At 45.6% G+C, this 18,078-nt stretch overlaps 1 protein-coding gene across 1 annotated transcript in view; it reads right to left on the minus strand.

Annotated features, from left to right (window-relative positions):
• LOC137427704 (sodium/hydrogen exchanger 6) overlaps window positions 1-18,078 on the minus strand; it is a 166,073-nt gene that overhangs the window by 47,712 nt on the left and 100,283 nt on the right. The window contains exons 6-10 of the mRNA XM_078777871.1: window positions 15,541-15,646; window positions 5,981-6,107; window positions 2,935-3,040; window positions 2,746-2,834; window positions 1,844-1,957 (exon numbers count right to left, since the gene is read on the minus strand). Of these exons, the coding sequence (XP_078633997.1) occupies window positions 1,844-1,957; window positions 2,746-2,834; window positions 2,935-3,040; window positions 5,981-6,107; window positions 15,541-15,646 (542 nt within the window). The remainder of the gene's footprint in view (window positions 1-1,843; window positions 1,958-2,745; window positions 2,835-2,934; window positions 3,041-5,980; window positions 6,108-15,540; window positions 15,647-18,078) is intronic.

Consider the following 18,078-nt stretch of genomic DNA (forward strand, 5'->3'; position numbering starts at 1 on the left):
GCTGGGAAGGGGTGCTCTGCACATTATTAAAGGCCGTAGGCCACAGAGCACTCGTGGGTTGGTGTATCGATGCTGGCATGCGTGCTCTCTCTATGCATAACATCTGCATGTGTTCCTCCAAAAACAGGTCCTGGATCGTAGTGTAAATATCAGCGTAGTTGTGTAAATAATGCTCCCTACCGGCTGTATGTTTAGTTTGCGAATTCTTTCCGCAATTCGGTTATCCTGTGGGCATGTTTCTGTGAGGAGAAGGGTGCAACGTCGCAGGGGGACATATTTACTCATTTGTGAATATCTGTAAAACTGTCGCACTCAGGGTAGAGTTAATAGTAGAGGGAACTACATCTGAGTGCCACACTAAAATAGGTAAAAATTTATCGGGTCGGGACGCCCCGAGGGTAGAGAAGGGTGCAATGTTGCGGATATGGGACTTGGCCTCAATATCCGCTTGTAAATACTCCCCTATTTCCCCAATACTCCCCAACTATCCCCAATCCCCCATTCCCTAGTCCCATTGCCTGTAAATAACACTCTGTAGAACCAACCTTCCCCTTTTTCCCCCATTAAATGTCGTGCCCAGGTCCACCGCATCTCACGTAGACAACTTTCGGACATCTTGCTAGTTATTCTTAGTCTATGTCAGTTAAGGACTCGTTTCCATTAATTCTGACTCTTCGTTGCACCAGAATGTGATTATATGGCACCAGTAGTGAGTTTAGGACCTTCCCATACCTCCTCCCATCTTCTTCCCCAAACAACAACTACAACAACAACTACAACAACTACAACAACGGCGCGGCGCGGGGGAGTGTGCGTCCTCACACCGGCTCGGTTAGCCGCCATTGACCATGCGCTCCGACGGGGTTACCACGAAGGGGCTCCTTGTCAGCCCCTCGTCAAGGGCGGAGCCGGTAACCCCCCCGCACGCACCCAATGAGAAGCAACGGGCCGATTCCATCTGGGGCGGAGCTAACTAGCCGAGGGCGTGTCACTCCCCGCCGGATATACGCAGCGACTTACCGGACGTGACGTCAGATGCGCCCCCAGCTTGAAGAAGAGCCAGTCACCACCTCCAAGCGCTGAGCGAGCTCCACGCATCGACCCGGTATTGCAGTACCTCCGAGAACGGTGCACCCCCTCCGAGAACGGTGCACCTTGAGCCATCGACTGCCCGCTTTCCTTGCCATCAATCCCCGTGTGAGTCAGTTTTTGTCCTGTTTATCTGTCGTCTGTCGGGGCTATTATAAGAGTGTGTCTAAGTGCCTGTCTTTCTATGCTGTCCCTCTTGTCGTTGTAATCTGACCTTCCGCCCTAATATAACCTCCTCCGGAGGTCTTGAGAACTGAACCCTTGGTGTCGTGTCATTTTAATCCAGCCGTTGTGTCTTTTCCATCATTGATTTAGCATAGCGCGACTCGGCAACGTTCGAGTATAATCGGGTAACTTGTGCGGACACGGCGGCCATTCCGCTCGGCCCACCATAACATCAAAGTCGTGTCTGTAACAATAGTAAAGCTTTGTTAAAAATTTGATAACAAAACTCAAATGGTATAAAGGTTACGACTCGGACACACACACACACACACACACACACACACACACACACACACACACACACACACACACACACACAGAAGGGAGTACAAAACCCCGTCCCCTGCTCAAAAACGGAGGAGCAAATGATAGCAAGGGTGTACGTCCGAGATAATTGATCAAAAGGGCTGACATTTACAGGCATATAAATGGGATCTTATTTCTTTGTGTGGGGAGGGCGCAGCAAGATGGACGAGGGGGAGAAATGAAGATAAACGGGAGGAAGCAAGTGTGAGTAAATGGTGGATACAAAGGCACCGGCGATGAAGATGGGGTTGAAGACATGGTCACTGTAGGTAAACATCGCGAGGCCCATGTAGGAAAAGATGAAGTTTTCAGCCATGAAGTTCAGCAGCTCAAACAGCTGTGGGAAAGAAAGATTGTGAGTTCGTGATCATCGGTGCCAAAATTGGGGAACGATGGCCATTTAATCCTCAATACTATAAGATTGTCCAGCCACGAATAGAATGAAATCCCAAACGTAATTCAAATTGGTTGTATGTGCATACATGGCAGTGTTTCGTCATAAAAAAAGTATTTTCAGGTAATCCATTTCGGACTTGTTGTTGCTGGATAATTATTGTTTGAACCACCTTTAGAGGCCATTTTTCCCCGCAGAGCAGGGGTTGGCCTTTTTGGGCACCGTGGTCCCCTTTTTTTGAGGCAATGTTTTATTGCGGGCAAATACGCAATTTGGACGGGCAAATAAATTTGGATGGGCAAAAACCCCTATTGGACGGGCAAATACGATGCCCTTCCTGCCGCCAACCCTATTGGTTGCCTCTTGCGACAAACAGGGAATTACCAGTGAACTTGTACTCAATTGGCGGACCTCGGAAGGATGACAGGCTGAGTCAACCCTCCTGGCGTTAATTCAGCGATCGACCGGGATTCAAACCCAGGATCCTAGGATCCCAAGCCGGCACCCTAACCGCTAAGCCAACACCAGGCTTCCTGGATAATTGTTTGATGAAACAAAAGCCGACACAGCATTCAATAAATTCCAATGTCCTCACTACCTGTCATGTAATATGACGGCCTTTACCGAGGTATAGAAAAACAGTGCCCAGGGTTCTCAACAACCTAACTCCATCATAAAAGGCAAATATTTCTCAAAATGAAGCACGAGCCTCCCCGGGGCCTGCCACATGCCTCCTTGGTCCTGCGTTGAGACTCCTTTGAGAGATTGTTGTAGGAATAGTGAGCTTGGACGATGCCGCAGAACAGAACAGCCACCACACCTAGCAGGGACGGGCAAATACGAGTCACTGAACAACTTGCACCCTTAAAACACAGGCCATTGGCCATTGCACTTTGCTCCTAAATTTCTTGGTGCCATACCTGTGAGCTTGCAGGCCTCAGCAAGGAGGAATGTGCTCCAGGAAAGGAGTAACAGCAGAGCAGTCTCCAGTAGAGGGAAGTCCCGCAATCGTGTGAACTTTGTGATGTGGATTCGACTGTTAGGGACAACTGTTAGAGTAGGAATTGCCACGGCCTGGGCACGTCAAGGGATAAAGTGAAAGTTTGAGTAGAGGCGCTTCCTGGCAAAGAAGGTGCAATTGGAAAAAACAAACAAATGTTGGAGTCGTGGGATACACTGCAAACCATGGAGACACAAAAAGGTTATTTTCCACTGCAGGAATGGGAACAATATTGTATTACATGGAAATTTGGTTTCTGGTTACCAGCTCCGAATTCAATTAGGCCCAAAGCACCAAACCTGCCATCTATTGTTTTGTGTGTTAATTTGGCATTTAATTTAAATGCTTTCAGAGATGGACATTGATTAGAGTTTTATCCAAGCCAAGGTCAGTGAGCAATGAGAAAGTTGAACTGATGCGTTAATAGATTTTTAAGGAATGATTGCACGATGAAAAGAGAGAGAGAGAGAGATAGAGAGAGAGAGACAGTGTGTAATGAGTATTGGACGTAATAGGTTTCTATTTGCTGGTAAATTTGCTCTATTTGCTTTAAAACAGCTGTTCACCACCATCTCTTATCTTCCCCCATCCAAAACCTTGATCTTTTCTACCCCCGCTAATTCACCTCAGATCCACTTTTTTGAAATACCAACTTCTTTCCTGGAGGTTCTTGCAGTGTCCATATGTTTTATACTTCTCCCACCCCTCCCCCCTTCCCACGCCTCCTCCCCCCAAGCCCCCTCCCTCCCACAGATCTCCCGATGTCCCTGCTCTCAAATGTTGGGCTTGTGTGTTTCCTCCTCTCTCCCCATCTTGTCTACCGCTCCCCTTATTATGTTTTATGTATCCGTTTGTTTTTTTTGTGATTAATGTTAGCTCTTTCACGAGCCTCGATCTTGTATACAAAAACAAACAAACAAAAAAAAGGCAAAAAATAACAAGAAGCGCACTCGTTAGAGCGCATACCTCTACCAAGCTGAACAGTTTACGTTTTGTATCCCACTAATAGTCCGGATCTGGATCCGGCACTGAACCAAAATTTAATCAGCTTGTTCTAGTCACCTAACCAACTCATCCACCAAGTTTTGTTGTAATCCACCCACAACTTTTTGAAATATCATGCTATATATCGTCTTTGGCCCTGTCACTCAATGGTGAAGAATCACTTCGAAAATTAAAAAAATTCTCGTATCCGGATCCGTATTCCGATCTTCACTAAAATAGAACCAATTCTTCATTGTCACACACACCCAATATGTCCACCAAATTTTGGCTGGATCCCTCCACAACTTTTTGAGATGTCCTGTTCACAAACAAACAAACAAACAAACAAGTAGACGTCATGCAGAGCACAATACTTGCAAAATACACCCTTCCCCAAAATAAAAAGTTGCCATGGATACATCAAATTGTCCATTTCATTAACATTAAAATTGATGATCTTAATCAAAGCTCGAGTCAATCGAATTAAGATTGATGATTTTTCAGATGAAGATTGATATTAGAAATTTGACCTTAAGTTGACCCTTAACCTTTTGATCTCAAAAATCGTTGGTTTCCCAATTCAGGGATGCGCTATGTAATTGTTATGTAATTTTCAAGTTATTAGGATAAAAATGGACAATTTTTCAGACGAAAATTAATGATTTTAGAAGTTTGACCTTGAGTTGACCTTTGACCTTTCAACCCCAAAGATAGTTCGTTTTACAATTCCATGATGTACAATGCAATTGCTCTTTAATTCTCATGTTGATCGGATGAAAATTGATGATTGTTCAGATGAAAATTGATGATTTTTGAAGCTTGACCTTGAGTTGACCTTTGACCTTTTAATCTTAAAAAGAGTTTGGTTTCCCAATTCAATGAGGCACTATGGAATTGCTTTTTAATTTTCAAGTTAATCGGATAAAAAGTTACATTTTTGTTTCAGATGAAAATTGATGATTTTGGAAGTTTGACCTTGAGTTGACCTTTTACTTTTTGACCTCAAAAATAGTTGGTTTCCCAATTTAGTGACTCAATATACACATGCTGTTCAATTTTCAAGTCAATCGGATGAAAAATGGCAATTTTAGAAATATGACCTCAAGATGACCTATGACCTTTGACCTCAAAAACAATAGGCTTCTTCCTTATGACCAACTCTACCATCTGGTAAAGTTTCGTGAAAATCAGTTTAAAATTGTGAGCTGTAGGCGAGTGACAGACAGAATAACAAACTCAACCGACCAATGTACTTGAGAAATGTTCAATTTTGTAAGTAACAAACAGACAAACAGACAAGGGTGGACGCTCACCTGTGCCAGAAACAGTGCTAACAAATGCAGTGCACTACAGGTGCCCATCGAAAGCCATTTCCTTCCGATTTGCTCGAGAGACTGGTAAGATACTTCATGGCAAAAGTAGCTGCAGAATTCAAGAAAACGATCCACGCTTAAAATTGAGAACTTGCCGATTTTCACGGGAACTTTCCAAACGTCCAGAATGAGGCAAGAGACTTGAATGGGTAAAAAGCTCCTTTTTGTGTCGATACATAGACCATGACACACCTGGGATGGGCCCAAAGGTTTCAGGAACACATTCCTTCGAGGCAAAGCTCACGAACGCATTACACAATGTTTTTTTGTTTGTTTTGTATACAAGATCGAGGCTCGTGTAAGAGCTAACATTGATCACAAAAAGACAAACTGACACATAAAACATAAGATAAAGGGAGCGGGAGAACAAGATGGAGAGGAGGGACATCGGGAGATCTGTGGGAGGGAGAGGGCTTGGGGGGAGGAGGCATGGGAAAGGGGGGTGGGGGGTGGGAATATTTGGGGGACAGAGCACAGATAGAGCTGGGGGAGCAAGGCCGGAGAGGAGTCGGTAGAAGACTTTTGCTAGAAAACTAATGCTATTGCAGATCGCACGGAGTATTGCAGACAAGTATATTGCAGACAAATCAAAGAGTTCAACAAGGATATGAGAGCCGTGGCCATAGCAGTTGCTGCTCCGATGGCGAACGAGCCTCCAAACACCCCCACAAAGTTTCCCACTGCGCCGAAGAAGGCTCGAGTGTCGAATGAGTGCAGGCTGTAGCTGGCGATGGAACTGCAGAAAAAACATGGGAAAGAAATAAAATCAACAACACCTTCAAAAATGGGCTGGCAAGATAACCTGTGGGTACGCACACTCACCTGTGAGCTGTCTAGCCTGCGTTTCAATCCCAGCTATAAAATGTAATCCTGATGTTTCACAGGGGCGTCACAGGGAGGTCACAGGAGCGTCACAAGGGCGTCACAGGGGCATCACATGGGCATCACAGGGACATCACAGGGACATCACAGGGGCATCACAGCGGCGTCACAGGGGCATCACAAGGGCGTCACAAGGGCGTCAGAGGGGCGTCACAAGGGCGTCACAGGGGCGTCACAGGGGCGTCACAGGGGCATCACAGGGGCGTCATAGGGGCGTCACAGGGGCATCACAAGGGCGTCACAGGGGCATCACAAGGGCGTCACAGGGGCATCACAGGGGCATCACAAGGGCGTCACAGGGGCATCACAAGGGCATCACAAGGGCGTCACAGGGGCATCACAGGGGCGTCACAGGGGCATCACAGGGGTGTCACAGGGGTGTCACAGGGGCGTCACAGGGGCGTCATAGGGGCATCACAGTGGTGTCACAGGGGTGTCACAAGGGCGTCACAAGGGCGGCACAGGGGCATCACAAGACAAGGGCATCACAGGGGCGTCACAATGGTGTCATATGGGCGTCACAGGGGCATCACAGGGGTGTCACAAGGGCGTCACAAGACAAGGGCATCACAGGGGCGTCACAAGGGCGGCGCAGGGGCATCACAAGGCAAGGGCATCACAGGGGCGTCACAATGGTGTCATATGGGCGTCACAGGGGCATCATAGGGGAATCATAGGGGCGTCACAGGGGCATCCCGTCCACCTGTATTAGTTGGTGGACATTACAGATCCCACGCTGTCCTTCACACGAAGAGTAGAGTCCAGCTTTCCCCAAGTTACCAATTCCTTCTCTAACCGACATCAGTGGTACAGCCGTACAACCCCTGGCGGCCCAGCAGGTAATACAACTAACAACCAACAAGGTGCTGCATACCAAAGGAAGGACATCCTCAATTGAGGCTTTTGTAAACTGAAAAACCCATTGTTGATACAACAAAACATTCATTTCGAAATGAAATTAAAGGCCGATTCCCTGAATGTAATACATTTTGTCTCTTCCTAGGTTCATTTATAAGACTTCCACTTCATAAAACAGCCAACCGTGCCACAGTACAGGCAAGGAATATTCACCAGGTGAGAATGTATCATTCACCTGGTGAGTTTATACCCTGCGCTCGCGAAGTGAAAAGCAGGGTCAGGCATTCTGTTGTGTACGTACGCGTGGCACGAAATGTTACACGAAAATTTATTTCTGAATTATGACGTCATATGTCACGGCAGGACGCCATCTTGGAAAAAGATTACACCTCCATATCTCTGAAACTGCCCAATGGAAAAAATTGAAACAAGGCTCATTGTCAAGTACTCCCCATGGGGAATAGGACATGTTGATGATGATGTCATCGGTGCCTTCATTATGACGTCATATTTCAAGTACAACCCTTCATCTGATCAGTATGAAAAAAAAATTATCTGCAACTGTTGGTCTGATGGACACGAAATTTTGACCACGGGAGCGCTTTAAGCACAATACGCATGGCAGTGTTCATGGAATATATCCTGACAGAGAAGATTCACCACCATGTGTGGAAGGCATGTGTACTCTCATTGTTACCATATGGTTCTGAATGCTGGACCCCTTCCCCACCACCCACCCCCATTCGGAAGTATGTGAAAAGACGAGACTCCTTTCATCACAGATACATATGTACGTACATCTCTGACAGACAGCAGTGAACTCCACATATTACATCACAATAAGGTAGGCAGTGACAGGAGGGGGAGGGAGGGGGACTTACAAACAGAAGTCACTAAGTACCACCTGGAGTGGCTAGGCCACATTCCCCACATGCTTGACCATCATATATCAAAAATGAGTCTTTCAGGTTGGCTTTCCTAGTCCTGTTCAAAGGGTGGTCTGAAATCTAGGTGGAGATGTGTGAATTGTGAAGATCCTCCGGAAATTGAAGTGCCAGAGGACAAGTGGTACAGCCTGGCATTTGCATCTCGGGCCACATGGCATGCCAGCTATTGCACAGGCCCTGAAAGAGACCCCTATATAGAACAGAAAGAAAGAAAAAAAACACTGGAGCAGCAACCAAATCTGTTACAATGCCAGCAGTGTATGAGACCATTTAGAAGGCAAAGTGACAAAATGAGACGTAAATATAAATTGGAACGGATGAAATGTTAGTGGGCAGCGTGGGGCGGCACAATATTCAACATGCAACAGATGGTCACACAACTGTGGAGGACTCTTGGTGCACTTATGCAGAGCCAAACCACAGTGAAGTTATGCTGGAAGCTGAACTATGTTCTCTTTGGGAGTGGTGTGGCCAGAATGGCGCATATATATATTCAAGGGTGGGTACGCACACTTTTGTATTAAAGGAAGATAGAAAAGAAACATAGAAAATGCTGTTGAATGCAGAAAATGAATGGGATGGCAACACAGAGAGTAACCCAGTTTTAGGACCGGCAGAGAATATAACTGAGAAGGAAGTTGAGGAAGCGATAAAAGCAATGAAGAGTAGAAAATGGCGCATGCGAAATTTGCATTTATGTTTATTTTAATTATACAATGGACAACAAAATGTAAATGTTTCATGATATTTGTTATGTTATATTGTAGCGGTTACCGCTGGATGCACACAATCGCCTTGCACCGGCCAGAACACGGCCAGACGCGCCTCTCCCGGGCATGCCCGGACTCACTGTTCCCGGGCACGCCCGAACCTCCCGGGCACGCCCGGTCTCGTCTTTCCCGGGCATGCCCGCTCTCGCCTTTCCAGGGCTCGCCCAGAGCGTCCGGGCATGCCCGCTATCGCCTTTCCAGGGCTCGCCGAGAGCGCCCGGGCACGCCCAGCCTCGACTTGCCAGGCCGCAGCCAAACACGCCCGGGCAGGTCCAGACTCGCCTTTCCAAGGCTCGCCCTTGATACCCGGGCATGCCCGGTATAGCTTTTGCCGGGCAAACTTCCCGACATAAATGTGTATATATATTGCTGCCCGATAAACGGGCTTGTCAGAATACCTGAGCTGTTTTGTTTCAATAAAGCAACTCGGACGAATTCCGTCTTTGGTCGCGTCAATTCTTTCGACTCGCGTTGGAGCGCAGTTCCTTCAATATCACTTTTATCTATCAATATTGTTGAAATGAAGATCAAATAGCTGTATGTTGAAATATGTTGAAAAAGTCAAAACTTTACATGAGGGTTACTTACTTTTTCACGTGACTGTACGTATCCTAAAAGGATTCGGGTAACTCCCAGAAATGTGGTGGGATGATGAAGTTGGAAAGAGGATTGACAAGAAGAGGAAGAAGTTCAAGGAGTGGCAGAAGGCGAAGGGTACGGGGGCAGAAAAGGCAGAGCATGAAAGTTATAAGGCAGCCAAGAAGGCTGCAAAGAAAGAGGTAGCAAAGGCGCAGGAGGCATGTAGGAAAATGTTCGGAGAACGCTTGGATTCGGAAGAGGGTCAGAGAGCGGTATTCAGGATTGCAAAGCAGATAGCGAAAGAGAGGTCTGATGTGATGGGGGTGAGTTGCTTGAAGGATGAAGTGGGACAAATCGTTGTGGACCCAGATGGAATTAAAGGAAGATGGAAAAGAAACATGGAAAATGCTGTTGAATACAGAGAATGAATGGGAAGGCAACATAGAGAGTAACCCAGTTTTAGGACCGGCAGAGAAGATAACTGAGAAGGAAGTTGAGGAAGCGATAAAAGCAATAAACCACCGTTTAGAGGCCATTTTTCCCCGGAAAGCGGGGGTTGGCCTTTTCGGGGACCGTGGTAGTTGTTGTTTTTTGGTCCCCTTTTTGAAGCAATGTTTTACGGCCGGATGCCCTTCCTGACGCCAACCCTTTTTGCCGCCTTCAACGACAAACAGGGAATTACCAGTGAACTGGTACTCAATTAGCCGACCTCGGAAGGATGACAGGCTGAGTCAACCCCCCTGGCATTCATTCGGGGATCGACCGAGATTCGAACCCAGGATCCTAGGATCCTAAGCCGGCACCCTAGCCGCTAGCCCAACACCAGGGATCCTTCCACCAGGGACCAGGGAAGCGATAAAAGCAATGAAGAGTAGAAAAGCGGGAGGGCCGACGGGAGTTGTGGGAGATATGTTGAAGGCAGCAGGAAGTTGGGGTGTGAAGAGAATGACAGAGATCTGCAATCTGGTGGTGAAAGAAGGCCGCATTCCAGTGGATTGGGAACTGAGTATCCTCGTCCCTCTACACAAGGGGAAAGGTGACCCTCTGGACTGTGGCTCGTACTGAGCGATAAAGCTATTGGAGCATGGAATGAAGGTATTGGAAAGGGTGTTGGAGAGGAGGATAAGGAAGAAAGTGAAGATCGACGAAATGCAGTTTGGATTTATGCCAGGAAGAGGAACGACAGACACGCTTTTTATTGTAAGGCAGTTGCAGGAGAAGTACATGGAGAAGATGAAGAAGTTGTTTCTTGGGTTTGTTGATCTGGAGAAAGCATTCGATAGGGTTCCACGCGAAGTAGTGACTTGGGCATTGAGGAAGTTAGGAGTGGAGGAATGGTTGATCAGATTGGTGATGGCAATGTACGAGAGCGCGCACAGCTGTAAGGACGAAGGACGGGAACAGTGGTGAGTTTGAGGTGAAGGTGGGAGTGCATCAGGGGTCAGTACTAAGTTCATGATTATTTGTAGCTGTGATGGAGGTGCTGGCTCGGAACATAAAGGAGGGTTTACCGTGGGAGTTGTTGTATGCACATGATCTGGTGTTGATTGTGGAAAGTATGGATGGACTGAAGGAGAAGATGAACAAGTGGAAGGAATGTATGGAGACAAAACGTCTGAAGGTGAATATCGGAAAGACGAAGGTGATGGCAAATGGTGATCGCTTCGCTGACAGGTCATATATGCTAACATATATATATATATATACAGACTTGGCATTTAATATGGAATATTTTTTTCTGGCAGTGAACTTACTTTTCAAGATGTCTTAGAACTAAAAGTTCATTGGAATTATGTTGAAATTATTCTAGATTTTGTTAATGTGACCTTTAAAAGAAAGAAAAACCACATTTGACATTTCGAAACAAATAAATTAATCCTTGAAAGTGATGTAAACTGATATCGAACTCAATTCATGGACAGTACTGTGTTAAACTTCTGTACGTTTTCCAGAAGTATCTCTTTATTTTGCACATTAGCCAAAAATGTTTTTAACAAAAACAAAAGTTAAATTACGACTGGAATTACAGACAGTAAAATTACAGTTCAGTACTTCGTGTAACCCCCACGAGCATTCAGGAGAGCACGTACACGTTGAGGCATGCTGTTCACGAGCTTTGCCAAGGTTTGGACAGGAATCGCTTGCCATGCAGTGACAACGGCCTGCTGCAATTCACGCACAGAGGTCAGCTGCTGGTCCAAGTGGTCGATTTGACGCGTTATTTCTGCCCACAAGTTCTCTATCGGATTCATATCCGGGGACATGGCAGGCCACTCCATATGCTCTACACCACGGTCAGCAAGAAAGTGTTGGATCATGCGAGCATGATGAGGCCATGCATTGTCATCTTGGAAGACAAAGTTTCCTCGAAAGGCTGCACGAGCAAATGGAAGCAATGTTTCTTCCAGAATGGCCCTGTACTTGAACTGGTTCAGGTTTCCATTCAGAACAACCAGGTGTTTTGCCGCCTGCATGAAAAGCAGCCCAAACGGTCACCCCACCACCTCCAGCTTGGACTCTTGGCACTATACAATCTTTGTTGTAGGCTTCATGCACTTGTCTGCGCACTCGGACGCGTCCATCTTGACGATAGGCCAGAAATCTAGACTCGTCACTGAAGATCACGTGATTCCAGTGTCCTGGCTGCCATTTGACGGTGCTCTCTGGCCCACTGCAATCGGCGCTGGCGGTGTTGTCTGATCAGGCGTGGCTTTCTCAGGGGATGCCTGGCACGATAGCCTGCTTGAACCAGTCGTTGGTTGAATAGCCTTCTGGATACAGGCACATTTGCCAGTTGCTGCCACTCAGCCCCAAGCCGATTAGCTGACTTGGTACGGCCATTGCGGACTAACCGGTGCAGCTGGCGATCATCCCTCCTTGTGGTTCTGCGGGAATGTCCTGGCCTCGGTATTGGAGTAGGGACACCCCTCTGAGCATTTCGTTTCAGGATCTTTGACACCTGACCTTGAGTGATGCCATACTGCCGAGCAATAGCATGCTGTTTCATGCCGTAATTTCGTAAAGCCACCACTCCATGACAAACAGCATTGTCGAGTTGACGGACCATCTCCAGAGGAAGCGGCGATAACCTTTGGAGACGTGCAGCAGTTGTTTTCCACTAATACAGAACGCAACAACCCTTGTATACCCGACTGTGAAGCCAATCATCAAATGCACCTATCGGTACATTTTGCCACGCCACCTGTGATATAATCCTGTTGTTGACGTCTTGCTGTGACAGACAATAAGTGACATGGTTCTTTTAACAAATAAATCACCAAAGTGTAAAAGAAACTCACTCGATTGATATACTCAGTTAAGAAAGTAAAGCCAAGTCAAGAAAAAAAAAATATTCCATATTAAATGCCAAGTCTGTATATATATATATATATATATATATATATATATATATGTGTGTGTGTGTGTGTGTGTGTGTGTGTGTGTGTGTGTGTGTGTGTGTGTGTGTGTGTGTGTGTGTGTGAGATCAAAAATGTAGTTGTCTGAGTGGGTCATTAACCAGTGTGGCAGCTACATTCAAGTGTAAGGTGTGCACAGAGGGAGCTGCAGATGGAGGAAATGTTGAGTTGGATCTTGGAGACGGCGTGAAGCTGGAAGGTGTGAAAACATTTTGCTACCTAGGAGACATGCTGAATGGAGAAGGTGGATCAGACTCGGCAACGGTTGCTGGAGTGAGATGTGCATGGAAGAAGTTTCGGGAACTGAGTGGCGTGCTGATGAGGAGGGGAGTGTTGTTGAAGCTGAAGGGAAAAGTGTATGCTGCATGTGTGAGAAGTGTTATGAGTTATGGGAGCGAGACATGGGTAATGAATGTCGAGCAGCAACGAAGGCTGGAAAGGGTGGAAATGCGAATGGTTCGGTGGATGTGTGGAGTATTGTTGAGAGTGAGGAAGACAAATGATGAATTGCGAAAGATGATGGGAATAGAGCCTGTGATTGATGCTGTGAAGAGGAACAGATTGAGATGGTTTGGTCATGTGTTGAGGAAGGATGAAAGTGACTGGTTGAGAAGAGTGATGGAAATGAATGTAGAAGGAAGTAGAGGACGGGGAAGTCCGAGAAAGACTTGCTAAAGATGGTGGAAGAAGAAATGCGGGCAAGGGGGTTAACAAGGGGAGATGCAGAAAATAGGGCAAAATGGAGAAGATTGTCATGGGGACCGCAAGGCTAACCCCCGCTCTAGCAGGGAAAATGGCCTTAAAATGCCTGTTGTATAAAAGGAGCCGTGTCTGTCTGTTTGTCGTGTTATAACTTGAGAACGGATTAACGGATTTCAATAAATCCAACTACGGTGGATTCGGGTAACTCCCGGGAATGTTTGTGATCCAAAATGTTTTTTATATATATATTTTAATGGGTGCATGGACACGCGTGTCAAAACTGCAAATGCCAACACGTAACGTCGGTTATCCCTGCACGGAGAGCAGGATCTCCCATGAATCCTTTGTTAACTTGAGATCAGATTTCAATGAAACCACTCTCAGGAAGTAAACATAATCACGTATCCCTCTCCCTACAAAGATGTTTTATCCACCACGTTGATTACAAATCTCCACGAATCCAAATCATACAAATCATACTCATTTACTAGCTGAGAATTAGGAGAAGTGCTGGAGATACGAGGAACCAGAGAGCACACAGAGACAAGGGGACATCAGAGATTGATTGTTTCCTGGCCTGGCGCGTGCCCAATACGTACCCGAGACAATTTATTGAAAAGAAAGAAGAGAGGGGAGGGGGGAGGGTGAGAATTGTTTTCATTTAGATCTTCCTCTTAGTGTGTTGTTTATGATTTGCAATTCAGCATATAAAAAGTCTGTGATGACTATTCCTTTGACACTCTCCCGATACATGTCCTAATTTTATTTTTCCCCATTTCCTTCATTGAATGTCTTTTTTAACACCAACAACTTTTTTTTTTTTTCAATTACGCTAAGATTGGTGTTACCGCCAGCGAAGCGACGGATTATATATATATATATATGTGTGTATACATATATAATTATATATGTATGTGTATGTGTGTGTGTGTGTGTGTGTGTGTGTGTGTGTGTGTGTGTGTGTGTGTGTGTGTGTGTGTGTGTGTGTGTGTGTGTGTGTGTGTGTGTGTGTGTGCGCTTGCAAGCTCCTATTGCTGGCTGCTATCTCCACACTTGGGTGGGTTTCAGGAGGTGGAACGGAGGGAGACCTACCAGGTCTCAGAGTATCCACATCTGTGTGTTAGCTAGAGAGAAGTTCTAACGCTAGATTATAGAAAGATAACGTGTCATCATTGGTAAAGATTTAAGGGAATTGTAGGAAGAGATTACACTCAAAACACATGCGGAGACCGGCTAGGTCTCCGTTCCATCTCCTGAGACCCACAGATGTGTGGATGTAGCAGACAACAACAAGTTACATGCACACACATAGATATACACTCACATAAAGGCAGATACTTTGAGACCTGGGCTTTGTTCCACAGGATGAAACACACATATGGACATAACAAACTAACAACACACACACACACACACACACACACACACACACACACACACACACACACACACACACACACACACACACACACACACGACTAGACCATTGAAGATAGTATCTGGGATTCCATCATCATGAGAGATGTGCTGCTAGGGTTAGGGTTAGGGTTAGTGTTAGCACCGAAACACGCTCTTCGATGAACCTTACATTACCGGTACCTGCAGGGGAAAAAAAAATCTATCAACAAGTTTTTTTGAACTAATATATTAGTTTACTGCACACCAATGATGAGACAACAGCACCGTAGTAATGCAACTGTGGAACAAACAACTTATCCGATCATATCAAAAGTATGTTGAAAAGTCAATCGACACAACAAAAAGTTTCCTTGTACATTGAATTGCTGTGATTATAATTTTTAAAAAAAGAAAAACACCCAAAATGAGAATGAACGGAGCCCAACGCAGACAGCATGACCACAGACTGGAAGACGAAGATGAAATGAGAGAGACAAACTCCAGACAAACTCCGAACATCCATGCAATCAATGTGGATCATAAACGTTTGGCTTTCTGAGAAGGCGGTTTCAATTGTATTGACAATGGAAAGGACCGTTAAGAAGAAGAAGCCTTACGAGGAAAGAACAATGGCAACGGCATCGTTGAGAACACTTTCTCCAAAGAGCAGGGCGTAAAGGTCAACATCCGCATGGAGCTCATTAAAGATGGCCAGCACGGTCACTTGGACGGGAGATGAGGGAAAGGGAGAGAAAAAGGAGGAGGACATTACAAGCTGTCGCATCTTGAGTATTGGTTGCTAAAGTATTGTTTTTAAACATTTATGATTTACAATTAAGGTTGGAATTAGAATTTTTAGAAACCTTTGGATATCCTTGTCGTTTGCTATTTTTATTGCTTAAATGAATCTGCATACATACAGTATACTACATAATTATACAACTAGATGGTATTCATAAAATACTTACACTGTGCAGTCAACTTGGTGCGAGCCACATATTCTGTTTTTGAACGTTTATTTTTTCTTTGATCCAATATGGCTGCCAGACCACGTAAGCGATGACATCATAAATGTATATTCTCTAATATAATTGTTGTGTAGAACACGCTCAAGAAATTTCAAACTGATCAGACGAAGTGTTGTCCCTGTCAAATTATGACGTCATAATTAAGGCAACCATGACATCGTGCAGGGGGTTAATAACACAAATTCCCCATGCGGAGTTCTTTACAATGAGCCACGTTTCCATTTTTTCCATGGAGCGGTTTCGGAAATATAGAGGTTTTTTTTTTTTTTTTTTTTTTTCATGCAACGTTCTTCGATTTTTCCAAGGTGGGGCCTGTACCACGTGACCAATGACGTCATAATTATCATCAAAAATTCTAAAGGATTTTTAAAATCTCCTACGGTGAAAATTTTGTATCCATCGAACAGTTGCAGAGAATTTTTTTTTTCATACTGATCAGATCAAGTGTTGTACTTGTTGAATTATGACGTCATAATTCTGAATACAAAATTCTACAGGGGAGGCGCTCCTATGGTAAAATTTCGTGTTAATCAGACCAACGGTTGCCGAGAAAATGAATTTTTAAAATGCAGACACGCACACATGTACACCACACCAATGGACGCACATGAATGCCTAACCCTGCTTTTCACTTTGTGAGCGCAGGGTAACTTGAGAGTTCATAGAACACATTACCCCACACAGTGTTTAAGTATATAAACTCAACATCAAAAGAAACTTATGAAATCTTTAGAAGGACACTCATTGAAATCCACCACGCAAAAATGAAAAATATTTGAACACAGAGGTAAAGTTCAGCTATCTTTACTAAACAAATGTCAATAAACAAGAGGTTGCCTCAATCACAAAAAAGCAAAAAGCATGAACATCACAAGGGGTGGTGCAACAAAAGTCACATCACTGCAACACAAAGACACGCACCTGAATACAGTCAAAACAAAATGACACAGGAATGGGCACAACACTCTTAACAGTCAAGGACAGAATGACAGCAGTCCTCAATATCGTGTGTGTCCTCCCTGAGATGTGATGCAGGCTGTACACCTCCGACGCATGCTCTGTACCAGGCGTCTGATGCAGTCCTGGGGAAGTCTGTCCAACTCCTCCAACAAGCCTTGAATGAGCATTTGCCGATTGACAGCCGTTGATATCCTCGATGCAAGACGTCGACAAAGCTCATCGGGATTGAGGTCAGGGGAATAAGGCATCCAAGTCATCACTTCAACACCCTGTTCCTGGAGGAAGTTGGTGGTCAGGTGAGCAGCATGAGGTTGAGCGTTGTCCTGCTGGAAAACTGCGATGTCAGGATAAGCCTGGAGAAATGGCAGCAGATGAGGTCTCAATTTCATTGACATAACGCTGACCAGTGAGATCGCCTTTGATGACGACCAGAGGTGTCCTGAAACGGGTGGAAATGCTGGCCCATAGCATCACACTGGGTCCTCCCAAACGATTGATCTGGCAAATACAGCAAAATTACAGCATGATGCATACCTTTCCCCACCCCTGCGCCATACCCGTTGACGCCCATCAGCAGCATGGAGGCAAAATCTGGACTCATCGCTGAACGAGACTGCACTCCACTATTGCTGTGTCCAGCGTCGATGCTGCAGCCACCATCTTAGTCTGTTCCGCCGATGCACTGCGTTCAACACTGGACCTCTGCAAGGACGTCTTGCCACCAGGCCCCGACTTCTCAAGCATCCGCACAGTAGTGACACTGATGCGGTTGTTGTGGCGACCTTTTGTCACTGCAGCTGTTTGTGTCGCAGGGCGGAAACAATCACGAAGATGCTGCAGCACAATCCAGCGGTCTTGGTTTGTGGTGGTTAACCGTGGTCTTCCTCTTTGTGAACCATCATTCACAGTTCCAGTTTCACCGTAACACCTGGCCAGGTTGGAAATTGCAAGCTGTGAGCAACCAAGACGTTGGGCAATTGTTCGCTGGCTTACACCAGCCTCAAGCATCCCAATTGCCCTTAAACGTTCAGATGTCAGGCGTGGCATCTGAATTTTCTTGTTGTTTTCCCTGTCAGAAGCATCGAGAGTGACTGTAGACAGCAGTAAATGAATGTCTAACCACGAGAACTGAAGGATTTCATGATGAGGGCCATTATTTAAAGGGAA

The sequence above is a fragment of the Myxine glutinosa genome, chromosome 5 (genome assembly GCF_964187855.1).
Source record: "Myxine glutinosa chromosome 5, kmMyxGlut1.1, whole genome shotgun sequence".
Taxonomy (NCBI): domain Eukaryota; kingdom Metazoa; phylum Chordata; class Myxini; order Myxiniformes; family Myxinidae; genus Myxine; species Myxine glutinosa.